Here is a 14,184-nt window from a genome sequence, read left to right as displayed (position 1 = left end):
AGCAGGACGGAGCCCCCCGCCCCGCGCGGCCCCGGCTGGCGCGGGAGGGACCCTGAGCGGCGGGCAGCTGCGCCCGGGGAGGCGGGCCCGAGCTCCAGCTGTTGGCGAGGGAGGAGCTCGGGGCGCGCCCGGGGAGCCCGGCGAGGGGCCGGCTGGGCGCGCCTCCCGCCTGCTGCCGCGCTCGCCTCCCGCCGCGGTTGTGCCCCGGGCCCGGCGGCGGCGGCGGCAGCAGCGGGCGGGCGCCACCATGCACGAGGACGGCTCGATCGCGCACTGCCGGAGCGAGCAGCTGCTGGAGACCGAGGAGAGCCCGGCCATCAGCGCCGTCATGTTCTCGGCCGGGCTGCTGGGCAACCTGACGGCGCTGGCGCTGCTGGCCCGGCGCCGGCTAGGGGGGCGCGGCCGGCCGCTCTCCCTCTTCCACGTGCTGGTGACCGTCCTGGTGCTCACCGACCTGCTGGGCACCTGCCTGGTCAGCCCCGTGGTGCTGGCCTCCTACGGCCGCAACCGCTCGCTGGAGGCGCTGGCCGAGGGCGGGCAGCTCTGCCCCTACTTCGCCTTCGCCATGAGCTTCTTCGGCTTGGCCACCATGCTGGTGCTCTTCGCCATGGCGCTGGAGCGCTGCCTGGCCCTGGGCCAGCCCTACCTCTACGAGCGCTTCGTCCGCCGCCGCTCGGCGCTGCTGCTGGCCCTGCCGGCCCTCTGCGCCTTCGCCGCCGCCTTCTGCGCCCTGCCGCTGCTGGGCTTCGGCCGCTACGTGCAGTACTGCCCGGGCACCTGGTGCTTCATCCACATGAGCCTGGAGCCCGCCGAGGCTGGCGCCGCCTACTCGCTGCTCTACGCCTCGCTGCTGCTGCTGCTCATCCTGGCCGTGCTGCTCTGCAACCTGAGCGTCATCCGCAACCTGCTGGGCATGCACCGCCGCGGGCAGACCTCCCGCCGCCTGGCCTCGCTGGAGCAGCCCGCCGGCCGCCGCAGGCTCTCCATGTCCGAGGAGGTGGATCACCTCATCCTCCTGGCCATCATGACCATCACCTTCATCGTCTGCTCCCTGCCTTTCACGGTGAGTGCAGGGGCCCGGGCCCCCTCGTTAATCCCTGCCCTTGGGGGCCTCCGGCGCCTGGCCTTCTCCCGCTGGTCCCCTTGTTAATCCCTGTCCTCGGGGACCTCCGGCGCCTGGCCTTCTCCCGCTGGTCCCCTTGTTAATCCCTGTCCTCGGGGACCTCCGGCGCCTGGCCTTCTCCCGCTGGTCCCCTTGTTAATCCCTGCCCTTGGGGGCCTCCGGCGCCTGGCCTTCTCCCGCTGGTCCCCTTGTTAATCCCTGCCTTTGGGGACCTCCAGCGCCTGGCCTTCTCCCGCTGGTCCCCTTGTTAATCCCTGCCTTTGGGGACCTCTGGCACCTGGCCTTCTCCTGCTGGTCCCCTTGTTAATCCCTGTCCTTGGGGGCCTCCGGCGCCTGGCTTTCTCCCGCTGGTCCCCTTGTTAATCCCTGCCTTTGGGGACCTCTGGCACCTGGCCTTCTCCTGCTGGTCCCCTTGTTAATCCCTGTCCTTGGGGGCCTCCGGCGCCTGGCCTTCTCCCGCTGGTCCCCTTGTTAATCCCTGCCTTTGGGGACTTCTGGCGCCTGGCCTTCTCCCGCTGGTCCCCTTGTTAATCCCTGCCCTCGGGGGCCTCCGGCGCCTGGCCTTCTCCCGCTGGTCCCCTTGTTAATCCCTGTCCTCGGGGACCTCCGGCGCCTGGCCTTCTCCCGCTGGTCCCCTTGTTAATCCCTGTCCTCGGGGACCTCCGGCGCCTGGCCTTCTCCCGCTGGTCCCCTTGTTAATCCCTGCCTTTGGGGACCTCTGGCGCCTGGCCTTCTCCTGCTGGTCCCCTTGTTAATCCCTGTCCTTGGGGGCCTCCGGCGCCTGGCTTTCTCCCGCTGGTCCCCTTGTTAATCCCTGCCTTTGGGGACTTCTGGCGCCTGGCCTTCTCCCGCTGGTCCCCTTGTTAATCCCTGCCCTCGGGGGCCTCCGGCACCTGGCCTTCTCCCGCTGGTCCCCTTGTTAATCCCTGTCCTCGGGGACCTCCGGCGCCTGGCCTTCTCCCGCTGGTCCCCTTGTTAATCCCTGTCCTCGGGGACCTCCGGCACCTGGCCTTCTCCTGCTGGTCCCCTTGTTAATCCCTGTCCTCGGGGACCTCCGGCGCCTGGCCTTCTCCCGCTGGTCCCCTTGTTAATCCCTGCCTTTGGGGACCTCTGGCACCTGGCCTTCTCCTGCTGGTCCCCTTGTTAATCCCTGTCCTTAGGGGCCTCCGGCGCCTGGCCTTCTCCCGCTGGTCCCCTTGTTAATCCCTGCCTTTGGGGACTTCTGGCGCCTGGCCTTCTCCCGCTGGTCCCCTTGTTAATCCCTGTCCTTGGGGGCCTCCGGCGCCTGGCCTTTTCCCGCTGGTCCCCTTGTTAATCCCTGCCCTTGGGGGCCTCCGGCGCCTGGCCTTCTCCCGCTGGTCCCCTTGTTAATCCCTGTCCTTGGGGGCCTCCGGCACCTGGCCTTCTACCACTGGTCCCCTTGTTAATCCCTGCCCTTGGGGACCTCCAGCGCCTGGCCTTCTCCCGCTGGTTCCGTTGTTAATCCCTGCCCTTGGGGACCTCCGGCGCCTGGCCTTCTCCCGCTGGTCCCCTTGTTAATCCCTGTCCTCGGGGACCTCCGGCGCCTGGCCTTCTCCCGCTGGTCCCCTTGTTAATCCCTGTCCTTGGGGACCTCCGGCGCCTGGCCTTCTCCCGCTTATTTTTAGTCCCTGCATTACAAAGAAACCCATACAGATGAGGGCACCAGGCAGCCCCACTGAGTTCTGGGATTAAGGCACTGGACTAGATTGAAGCACAAAGATCCTTTCTTTGTTCCTGACTCTGCCACAGCTTCCCTGACCAAATCCCTTAGGCTACCTCCACACTGCAATAAAAGACCCGTGGTTGGCCTGGCTCAGGGCTCTGGGACTATACAATCGTTGCGTGGTCCTTCAGGCTCACACTGGAGCCCACACTCTGAAACCCCACGAGGGGAAAGGGTCTCGGAGCCCGAGCTCCAGCTCCTGATCCGGGCTCTGAGACGGTGCCATGGGCTTTTTATCGCAGTAGTGACTCTGTGCTTCTGTTTCCTCATCTGTTAATGGAGATAGCACTTTTCTAGCTCCCCGGGGACTCATGAGGAGAAATCCACTTTCTGGGAGTTGAGAGACGATGGTGACAGGGCTCAAGAGGCGTTCACAGGGCCCTAGAGTGGCAGGTGCTTGACCGAGGTTGCATGGATCAAGTGTAGGCCCATGTCGCTGAGCTTTCATGCAGTGGGACTGAGCTGTGCCATTTTGAGGGCGGCAGCAAGGTTGAAGGGGCTGGTGCAGTTGCAGGGAAGGAGCTGAGCTGACACAGCTCAGTGTGTTTGCATGTGTCATCGTGCGGGTACACAAATCAGCGGGCTCCATGGCTGTAACTGACGTAACACAGGTCAGTTAAATTGCCAACGTGGAATGGAGGTTGCGTAGATAAATGCAGTTAGGTGAGTGCAGGGATGCACAAAATCACGGGGGTGGCGTGGACACGGTTTGCTGTGCTGTCAGTCAGCATGCATGCATCCACGTGGTTGTACAAGTGGAAACGAGGATACAGTTCTGCCCGCTGAGCCAAGTTTTCAGCTGTGAGGGGAAAGGATGCCTTAGCAGATACAGACAGCCAACAGCCACTGTGCACACACAAACCCTCACCGGTACACAAATGTTAATTTCTGTGTGAAAAAGCTGGTGTCCCTGAAGCTGAAGATTGTGTCCATAAACAAAGATATGGGATCGGAGAATATGCTCCACACACTTACAATTCATAAGAACTTTGAGCATAGACATTCCTTTTGAACTGAAGGCGTTAAAATGCTTGATAAAGGCATGTATTTTCCCTATTCGACAGGCAGGGCCAGCTCCAGGCACCAGCGAACCAAGCAGGTGCCTGGGGCGGCAAATGTAAAGGGGCGGCAGGACGTCGGGCTCTGGGGCAATCCGCCCTCGGCGGCGGCGGGAATTCAGCGGTCGCTCCGTCACAGCGCGTTTTGCGCTCGGCGGCAATTTGGCGGCGGGGACGCGACTCTTCTTCGGCGGCCGCACCATGACTCCGCCTCCGTGTTCGGCGGGCAGGATTCCGCCTTCCCGTTCGGCGGCAAGTTTTGGGTTTTTTTGCGGCTTGGGACGGCAGAAACACTGGAGCCGGCCCTGTTGACAGGTAGGGAAACCGAGGCACGCTGAGATTAAGTGTTTTGGACAACAGCAGGTTTGGAAATACAACCCAAGTCTTCTGACTCCCTCGTTCTAACTGCTAGAATGCCCCCCCTCAAAAATATAACCCGTGTGACCCGTGTAATTTCTCTTGTCGTTCAAATTAAATAGGACCCCTTCAGAGCTGCCATGTCACTCAACCCTTTACCAGTCGACGATAGTCAGATAGTTCGATTCTTCCCACTTTTGAGAGAGAAGATGGTTTGGGTGATTTTTTTTCCTTCTGTTTTTCAGTTCTTTTTTCGCTGTGAAAAGCCAAACCCACCCACGTTGGGAATACGGCCAAAGCTAATTTTACATTCCCAGCATTAGAATGACATTATCTTTCATTAGCACTTGGAGAGCTGAAAGGCCCAATGGACAAATTAACCACTGGACATGCTGCCCCATTATTTTTGAATTTCAAGAGCGTGATCAAGGAAATGTAATAACCTCTAGCAGCCTCTTGTGTTTCCTGTGGTTTTGGACTTGAAATCATAAGAGCTGCTCCACCACCAACTGATGGGCCTTAAATTCATTTAGGGGTCTTTAGCTCTGCTCCTAATGGTACTTTCCCGCATCTGGCTGAGTCATGTGCAGACATGAGATGTAACTGCTGGTGTGCTCGTGACAGGCATCCTTGGAAGTAAGTATACATTTGCAGTGGGTCTGTTTTGGAGAGGAAGGTTTTTTGCACTCTGGTGAGCAGCATAAAGTGACTAGCTAGTTAAAAGTCCTGGATGGTAGAAGTGTATTTTCTACCAGCCTAGTATTTGTACGTAGAATCATTTCATTCGATCAGATATCTAGAAATCCCACTGTGCGCCGCAAAGGAGAAATTAAAAATTCTTATATTATCAGGTGAAACAAGCATCATGAGTATGGAGAAAGGGGACATTGGACCTAGTTCTTATGGCTTTGAGAACTGACTCACAATCAGTTACTTTCCTTTTAGCTTTAGGAGATTCTCTTTCTGGTCTACTCTTTCCATAGAAGAACATAGATATTGCCATAGAACAATAGACCAACTAGCTGTCGTCACAGGTAGCAGAACAGGTAGGTGGCCAGTGGTGAATCCTTCAGAGGAAAGCATATAAACCCTTATAGAGGTACCCAGTTGTACAGTAGCATACCACTGGGGATTTCTTCCTGCTCCTACCTCTTTCTGCCCTGAAGCATGAGGACTGAAAGTCCTAAATCTATCTAGGTAATATAATTGTAGACACTACTCATATTCCTTGCCATGGCTAATCTTTTTTTAATTAGACACACGTGGATGATGGTTGAATTTAGTGCCCATGAAGGTGATATACCAGTAGCATCAATTGTAAAGCCGACCCTGCATAAGCAGTTGTAGGGCAAACTTTCCCCCAAACTAACTAAGTCCCGAGTCATGACATGAGTCGTCAGAACATCTGGTGCTTTTAGTAACTAGTATGAGATGATTCAACTCGCTTTCAGCTGCAGCATGCACACAATTTGAACCCAGGTCGCTTGAAGTGAATGGCTAAGGCATTAATTGTCTGTCTCAAACTCTTCATCTCCTTTTTTAATACACAGCTTTAGAAGTTAGATACATCCGGGGTTGCTAAACAGCTCTGGGTTCATGGGGACCAGGACCTGAGACAGAGCAACTGGTGTCACATGAGTCAAATTTGCTGCATCATCTTCCCAGGAGGGATTGTCAGCTCTTCCATGAAGTAGCAAACAAGCATATGTAAGGAAGTAACTGATTTTGGCTGTCAGACATAATAAATTCATAGAGTAGGTCAGAAACCTGGCTAGAGCTGTTTTTCTTCCACGCTCATTGATTGCACCTACACACGCTGGTGAAGGCCACGATAGGCAACCTGACAATAGACTGGATACGTTAATAAATGATCCCTTAAGCATCTATTGACTTCATTGCAGGTTTGGATAAATGAAGTCTCTTGTCATGCTTAGCTCAGGGCTAGCTACGACGCTCAGTGATGGATTCATTCTTGTGGTTTCACATGCCTCACATCTGCCGGGGGCGGGGGCAGCGGCGGGGGGAGTGGAAGGGATGTTTTGGATGGGACTAGTCATACTTGTCACAGCTTCTTTAAATACCAAAGCCAGCTGATTGGTTCCTTAGGGGTGTGTGGAGGAAAATAGGCTCCCTGGGGAATCGTAAATTGCCCTTGTCTCAACCTGGTATTGAAAAAGCTTCTGGGACTTTGGGGGCAAGCCAAGCCTCTTCTTCAGGCCTCCCTTTGGCATCCCTTCCTCATTTTTCTTTTAGCGACTTGACATTCTGGGGGGGAATAAGCTGTGGGGACTATCCCATTTTGGCCTAAACTCTCGCTACTGGGTTGTGGTGAGAAAGTAGCCCGCTGGAAAATTTAGCACCGCTGTAAGGGATTAGACGTCGCTGTCGTGGGACAGACTGGCGGCCTCTCCTGGAGCGTGTAATCCCAGATTTAACATCACATTGTTCATGTTGTCGTTCGGAACACTGCACCTAGTGTGAGCGGTCGCCCAAGAAATATGCATTTCAAAACCCACAAGTGAAACATGACTGAACTGTTTGAACTCCCCTTAACCCAAGCTGAAATCTCCCATGAATGGACCTAAAGCCAAAAGACATTAAGACCATCAAAATGGAGACACGCAAAGATGAAGGTCTGAACTTATGTCTTTAAATAACCCTTTTATGCCATACGTATCAGAGATCAACAGAAAAAGAAGCCATGGGCTCTCGAGTAGAAGCCTGTGTGTCAGGACAGCTGGGGTTCTGTGGTCCGCTGAGTCACTCTGTGACCCAGAGCAAATTTCATCCTCTCTCTGTACAGCTGGGGAGGCAAAGCGCAATCAGGATAACAGCTACCGAGCTTTGTAAAACCCTTTGAAACCTTGGGGTGAAAGCGATACCTAGTTGCAAAGTTTCGTTACTAAAACAAGGACTTTTGCAGAAGGGACTCTGCATGTGCCACGTACAATGTTAATGGTATCTAAAATCGGGGGAGGGGGGGTGTTTATTCCCTCTTCATTTAATTTCCTGCTTGGTGGAGTTAGTCTGAAGAGGATTCATTGACGTGTATGTGAGTTCTTTCCATGTAAATGCATAGAAATGGGGAAACAGGTTTCTCTTTAGACTTTTTTCTCCATCTGGAAGTTGTGTGATAGAGCGGGCTGTAGCAGCTGATCAGGCCACCCTGCCATTTGGATCCTTGCAGCTCCCACACATGTGCAAAGTGTCTGCGTGCTCAAGCATTTTCCAAATAAAGGCTCGGGATCGGTCCTAGGTCTGGTTCTGTTCAATATCTTCATCAGTGATTTAGATAATGGCATGGAGAGTACACTTATAAAGTCTGTGGATGATACCAAGCTGGAGGGGTTGCAAGTGCTTTGGAGGATAGGATTAAAATTCAAAATGATCTGGAGAAATGGTCTGAAGTAAAATGGATGAAATTCAGTGAGGACAAATGCAAAGTGCTCCATTTAGGAAGGAACAATCAGTTGCATACATACAAAATAGCAAATGACTTCCTGGGAAGGAGTACTGTGGAAAGGGATCTGGGGGTCATAGTGGATCACAAGCTAAATATGGGTCAGCTGTGTAACCCTGCTTTTCTTTTTAACAAATATCATTCTGGGCAGTATTAGCAGGAGTGTTGTAAGCAAGACACGAGAAGTCATTCTGCTCTACTCCACACTGACAAGGCTTCATGTGGACTATTTTGTGCAGTTTGGGGTGCCACGTCTCAGGAAAGATGTGGACAAACTGGAGAAAGTTCAGAGAAGAGCAACGAAAATGATTAAAGGTCTAGAAAACATGACCTCTGAGGGAAGATTGAAAAAATTGAGTTTGTTTAGTCTGGAGAAGAGAAGACTGAGGGGGGGGCATGATAACAGTTTTCAAGTACATAAAAGGATTGTTACAAGGAGGAGGTAAAAGAATTGCCTCATTAACCTCTGAGCGTAGGACAAGCAGCAACGGGCTTAAATTGCAGCAAGGGAGGTTTAGGTTGGACATTAGGAAAAACTTCTAGCTGTCAGGGTGGTTAAGCACTGGAATAAATTGCCTAGGGAGGTTGTGGAATCTCCATCACTGGAGGTTTTGAAGAGCAGATAGTCAAACTCCTGCCAGGGATGGTCTAGTTAATACTTAATCCTGCCTTGAGTGCAGGGGACTGGACTAAATGACCTCTTAAGGTCACTTCCAGTCCTATGATATGGAATGCTTCATCACTGTCAAAAGGCTTCCCCACCCTCCGCCCCAATTAAATGCAGTAGATGTGTTTCTGTGAAGTGTTTCGCTTAATGAATCTGCATTCTGCAATGGAAAAATGTGTCAGAAAGTTCCTGATCGGCTCTATATATTGGTTAGGCAGAATGGAGAGAAGCTTGCGTTGTGTGAGGCTGCTCATACTCTGCCTGTCCTGTGGATAAAAAGAGAATGTCAGTGAGTAGACCTAACTGAAGAAAATCAATTTGTCGAAACCTAAACCGTTTACGACACAGGGTGGAGTTCGACGAATTTCCTGACTTGAAAAAAGTGTTGAGGGGGCAAAAAAAATGGGTTTGAAATTGTCAGTGTTGTTTTGACATGTTCTACACATAAAAATCTAGTTTTCCCGTTCAAAATGACTTTTCCTTTTGAAATTTAAACAAATTAGACTGAAAAAGGGTAAAAAAATTGAAATGGCAAATTTTTGAAATCAACTTTTTGATTTGCCTGAAATGAAAAAAAAAATTGGTTTCTCAGTTCACAAATATTTTCAAGATTTTGACTTTTCATCCCAAATCAAGACATGGAAAAAATTTTGAACTCTTGAAAATATTCATGGGACCCAGAAACAGTCTCCCACCCAGCGCTAGCCTTTCGGTCCACCAGCTTGGCATCTCATTAGAATGAAATTCACTTAAACCAGTGACAACGAAATGTCTATTGTGAATATAGAAGTTCCTTTGAAATGGTGTTTTATACTTGTGCATCGAAATACTCCTATGATCAGTCTTGCATTTTATTTTCCCTTTATGTTTTACAGATTCGGGCCTATATGAACATGTTTATGCAAAACGAAGACTATAAGAAGGACCTTCTAGCGCTGAGGTTCTTAGCAATTAATCCAATTATTGACCCTTGGGTCTTTGTCATCCTTAGACCTTCAGTTCTGAGGGTAATCCGTTCTGTACTGTGCTGTCAGATGTCCCTAAAGACCCAAGACAACATGCAGACGACTCCTGCTGCAGAGTCAAAATCCAATAAGCAGATTGACCTTTGCGGGCAGTAGTCACAAGCAGCGTTCAGTGGAGACATCTGGAAGACCTTGCTGAAATGGCTCCTCAGGGTAATGAACAAACTTAGAAGTATAAACACGATGGGAAGCTGGCCTTTTAGCTTACTAAACAAATATATTTACTGTACAATGGATTGAGCTGCAGTCTGGCTGACAAGAGGCTGCAGGGTTTGTCAAAAAGCGAAAGAGAAGTCCATCTAAAGTGAGCATTTTCTATTTATGGGACAGCATCCTGGAGGCTAATCAATAACTGGATTTCTGTTGCCACTAAACAGGAACTTTCATGTTGAACTGAGGACATGTGCTGCACTCTAGTGTGTTTGAAATGCTAAAAAGCTAGTGGCTATTTACTGTAAGTCCAGGAGACAGATGTTTTCTCTAACACTATGCCTAGTGACAGTTTGGTGGGGAGACACAGAAGAGTTAATAATAGAGCTTCGGCTTACTGATTTGTTGCTAAACCCGCCAAGGCCTTATTAGCTTCATGGAGGCTTAACTAACCATTTATCTAACTACTGAAACTGAAGTCTTGAGAGCCCTGTGCATTGGCCTGCTAAACGCAGGGTTGTGAGTTCAATCCTTGAGGGGGCCATTTAGGGATCTCGGGCAAAAATTGGGGATTGGTCCTGCTTTGAGCAGGGGGTTGGACTAGATGACCTCCTGAGGTCCCTTCCCTCCCTGATATTCTAGGATTCTATGATTTCTGTCTCAGAGATATCGGTATTGCCATGTGCCTTCGTATAACTAGCCTTCCTCACCACCCCAAGGCAAGACAGTAAAGCTAGCTCCGCTTCTTGTCACTCTGTTTTCCAAGTGCCCTACAGCAGTGGTTCTCAAACTTTTGTAGTGGTGACCCCTTTCACACAGCAAGCCTGAGTGCGACCCCCACCCCACTTATAAATTAAAAACACTTTTTTTATAAATAACACCATTATAAATGCTGGAGGGAAAGCGGGGTTTGGGGTGGAGGCTGTCAGCATGCGACCCCCCCCCCCCAGGTCATAGCCTCGTGACCCCCTGAGGGGTCCCAAATCCCCAGTTTGAGAACCCCTGCCCTACAGCTAGGGGAAGAAAAGCCAAGTGGGTTCCTCTCTTAGGGTCAAAGCTGTTAGGATGGGCAGAAGCAGGGTTACATCTCTCTGCTCCAGAATCCTGATTTTTAGAGCAGCTCTCCATGGGTAGGGTCATGCTTAATGGTGGGCAAATGTCAACTGAGCCCCCCTGTGTTGCAGCACTCAGCCCCCCCACCTCCTCAACAACCTCTTGGATCAAAGAGCTTTGCTTTGGGCTGCAACCAGCCTCCATCTTACAGCAGATGCCCATCTCCCCCCCCCCCCCCCACCACACACACACATTTGCGCTGGTAGGATCAGGAGCTGAACATGCTTCTAAGCATGGGGCCCCTGCATCTCTGAAGCTGGGGTGCACCCGCTGGGGCATGGCCTGCTGCCCGTCAGTGCTGGGAGAGATGGTTGCTTGTGCAGACGGAAGAAAGTTTCCCACGCCGTCTCACTAGGGGGTTTCTAGAGGACCCAACACCTTTGTATTTAAGTGACTCTTCCCATGCAAGCCTGATACAGCCCTGTGCGTGACAAGTCTTTGCAGCCCCTGCTTGTAGGCATTTTCCTTATAAGGCCAGGGAAGAAATACCACACAAGATACGTATGTAATCATCACATCTCATCCTAGGTAAAGCTGTGGGAATGACGACGTGAAGTCTTAAATATCAGTGGGAAATATTTCACAAGATAGAGGGAACCTTCTACCAGGCTGGCTTCTCCAGAGGAGCTGTGATTCCAACTGTGATTCTAAGCAGGAAGCTGCCTTCGTTTTACATTATGGACTGGCTCCCACAGAACTCATGGGGAGCTTTTCCACTGAGTTCAATGGAAGCAGGATAGCTGTCTCCTGTCCAAGCCCGCCGTGTGCTGGAAAGACCTTTTTCCTAGAGCGATTGGCCCTGATTCAGTAGAGCACTTAAGTTCTCAATGCTTTGCTTAATCAGGGCCCTAAGTAAGCTATGTCTTAAAATCCCTCCTTTGAAAAAGATACGGTTTTCCTTAAGTGCCGCATGTAAAGCAGGTTTTCAGACAGACTGTGGTATATTGTACATGACGCTGATATATGGATAAAAAGAACAGGAGTTCTTGTGGCACCTTAGAGACTAACAAATGTATTCAAGCATAAGCTTTTGTGGGCTACAGACCACTTCATCGGATGCATAGAATGGAACATATAGTAAGAAGATATATATATATACATACAGAGAAGGTGGAAGTTGCCCTACCAACTGTAAGAGGCTAATTAATTAAGATGAGCTATTATCAGCAGGAGAAAAAAAATCACTACAAAAGTTTTTTTCTCCCGCTGATAATAGCGCATCTTAATTAATTAGCCTCTTACAGTTTGTAGGGCAACTTCCACCTTCTCTGTATGTATGTATGTATATATATATCCTTACTATATATTCCATTCTATGCATCCGATGAAGTGAGCTGTAGCTCACGAAAGCTTATGCTCTAATACATTTGTTAGTCTCTAAGGTGCCACAAGTCCTCCTTTTCTTTTTGCGGATACAGACTAACACGGCTGCTACTCTGAAACCTGATATATGGATGTTAGTGTGGATCAGCAGCTGTCCTTTTGTTGGCTTTGCCAAGGAGGACCGCAGAGGTTCAGAGAGGGGTGAAGAGAAAATTGCACCAAAAGAATTCCACAGGGTAGACGTGAGGGCCCATTTTGGAGGGTGGAGCTAGACTGACCCTGTAATACAGAGGATAACGTTAGAGTTACCTAGCTCCGTAGTTCTCAGCCTCTGCCGTAACCAGATCCCCTCCCATTTAATAAGATGGGAGTCTCAGGATGAGCATGATCCACTGACCACCTAATAATACCCAATTCTTATTCTAGTGCCTTTCGTCAGTAGATTTCAAAGCACTTTACAAAGAAGGTCAGTAACATTTTGCTCACTGGGAAACTGAGGCACTTTGTTCGTTAAACTTAAGAGGTTATTTTTAAATGATCGTGTTATTTCCAGTGTGCCAGGGTGTTGCTTTCTATTGAGATTTTTATTTAAATAAAAATGCATTCAGTTTGTCAGGTATGCACTCTCTGCTACGTATGTTCTTGCCAATGGTATGTTATCAGGATTGGCTCATCTGTTATTAGTGGTTTCAGACCAAATTCTGCATTGATTTCACACCCTGTGCAATCCGCACTGAAGTCAGGGCAAGAGGATCCAAGCCCATTAAACTTCAACTGAGAATGGCCTTATTTTACATAACCTTTTTCCCTTCCCTTCTATGGGACCCTCATGGAAGTCAATAGACTTGCTTACGCTAGAGATGAATTTTCCCAAATGGGATTACTCAGGATAACGGGCCCAGGAGGAGTGTTGCTCCACTTCTTTAAAAAAAACAAACCCAAAACATTCATGGTATTTTATGCAAATAGATCTTGTATATTTAAGAGTTTTATTTCTTGTCTAAAAATACCCAAAATGAAAAGATTTGAAGCTTTTTGTATTTCTGCAATTGACATAACATAAAATTACTCTAATAAAAATCATCTTTCCAAAGTAGCTGTCTGAATCGTATGTGGTTTCATGCAGAAGTCACAAGTCAGAAAATAGTCAGTCATATGGATGAAATGTGTAGCCTACAGGCTAGATTACAACACAATGGGGAAAAAAATAGCAGTAAAAGGAGGTTTATTATAACATCAAGAACATTCTTGGAAAGAGAGAGTAGGTGGGTTTATTCTAGAAGTAGGTGGGAAATGGTTTTCCGATCCCTCAAATATTTGAGGGTCTGAAGTCCACCCTCCCCCACACCCTGCGCAATCTCTGATGGAGACAAAGTCAAAATCTCAAAGATAGCAGTGAACCAAAAAAACCCCAATGTGCAGTTGAGGTCAATTGAAATGTTACAATTCAATAATTTCAGAATGTTTTGTTGAGATTTTGACTGTTTTTCTTTCAACCTACCTTCGCCTGTAACTAGCTTATATTTAAAAAAACAAAGCTCTTTCAAATCGGCAAACCAGCAACTTTCATTTTGAAACTTTTTTCCAATTTTTTTATTGTTTTTTTTAGTTGGGGGATTCATGGACTCCAAACCTCTTCTGAGAAGTTTCAGATTTCATGAATTGGCATTTTTATGAACAATTCCCAACAAGCTCTTGTTTATTCAGAGTTGAAAGACACCACTTCTGACCAGAACAAAAAATACTGAAATGAAGAAATCAGGCATGACTGCCCACTTCCACAGCGGTGTGATTAAATATCTATTTTTTCCACAAATGATGTGTCTCCCAAGTTACACAAATAGATCTGATGTTGAAAATGTTGCTTTTCAGGATGGAAAGGACACCAACCATGAAAGAAATGCTGTTTTGACTCCTCTAATTCCAAAACACGCACTTGCTCCCCAAATGACTTATTACAACATAAAACCTTGCATGCTATTCGTAAGATACAAATAATACTAGAGGGGTTGTGAATTTGTTCTCATCCAAAGAATTATTGAAGGTCAGACACTTGATGCTGTTGATTTTCATAGTCTGAATGGGTGTGAAGAAGGAGAACTGCTAACAACGGAGATGGTAATAAAAGCCAGCGGTTGTGTAATTTATCAGTTAGCCACGATCC

At 49.3% G+C, this 14,184-nt stretch overlaps 1 protein-coding gene across 1 annotated transcript; it reads left to right on the top strand.

Annotated features, from left to right (window-relative positions):
• The first annotated feature begins 213 nt into the window (after positions 1-213).
• LOC144266246 (prostaglandin E2 receptor EP2 subtype-like) lies at positions 214-11,761 on the top strand. Its single transcript, XM_077819632.1, has 2 exons — positions 214-1,063; positions 9,285-11,761. Exons 1-2 carry the CDS (start codon positions 248-250, stop codon positions 9,528-9,530), a joined length of 1,062 nt encoding a protein of 353 aa, XP_077675758.1. The 5' UTR covers positions 214-247; the 3' UTR covers positions 9,531-11,761.
• Positions 11,762-14,184: the final 2,423 nt, after the last annotated feature.

The sequence above is a fragment of the Eretmochelys imbricata genome, chromosome 6, assembly GCF_965152235.1.
Source record: "Eretmochelys imbricata isolate rEreImb1 chromosome 6, rEreImb1.hap1, whole genome shotgun sequence".
Lineage (NCBI taxonomy): Eukaryota > Metazoa > Chordata > Testudines > Cheloniidae > Eretmochelys > Eretmochelys imbricata.
Note: the sequence above shows the minus strand (reverse complement) of the source record. Positions and strands in the feature narration are given on the sequence as shown.

Coding starts and splice junctions, on each gene's coding strand:
- LOC144266246 (XM_077819632.1), top strand. CDS start 248: ATGCACGAGGACGGCTCGATCGCGCACTGCCGGAGCGAGCAGCTGCTG. Junction 1,064..9,284: donor TCTGCTCCCTGCCTTTCACG/GTGAGTGCAGGG, acceptor TATGTTTTACAG/ATTCGGGCCTATATGAACAT.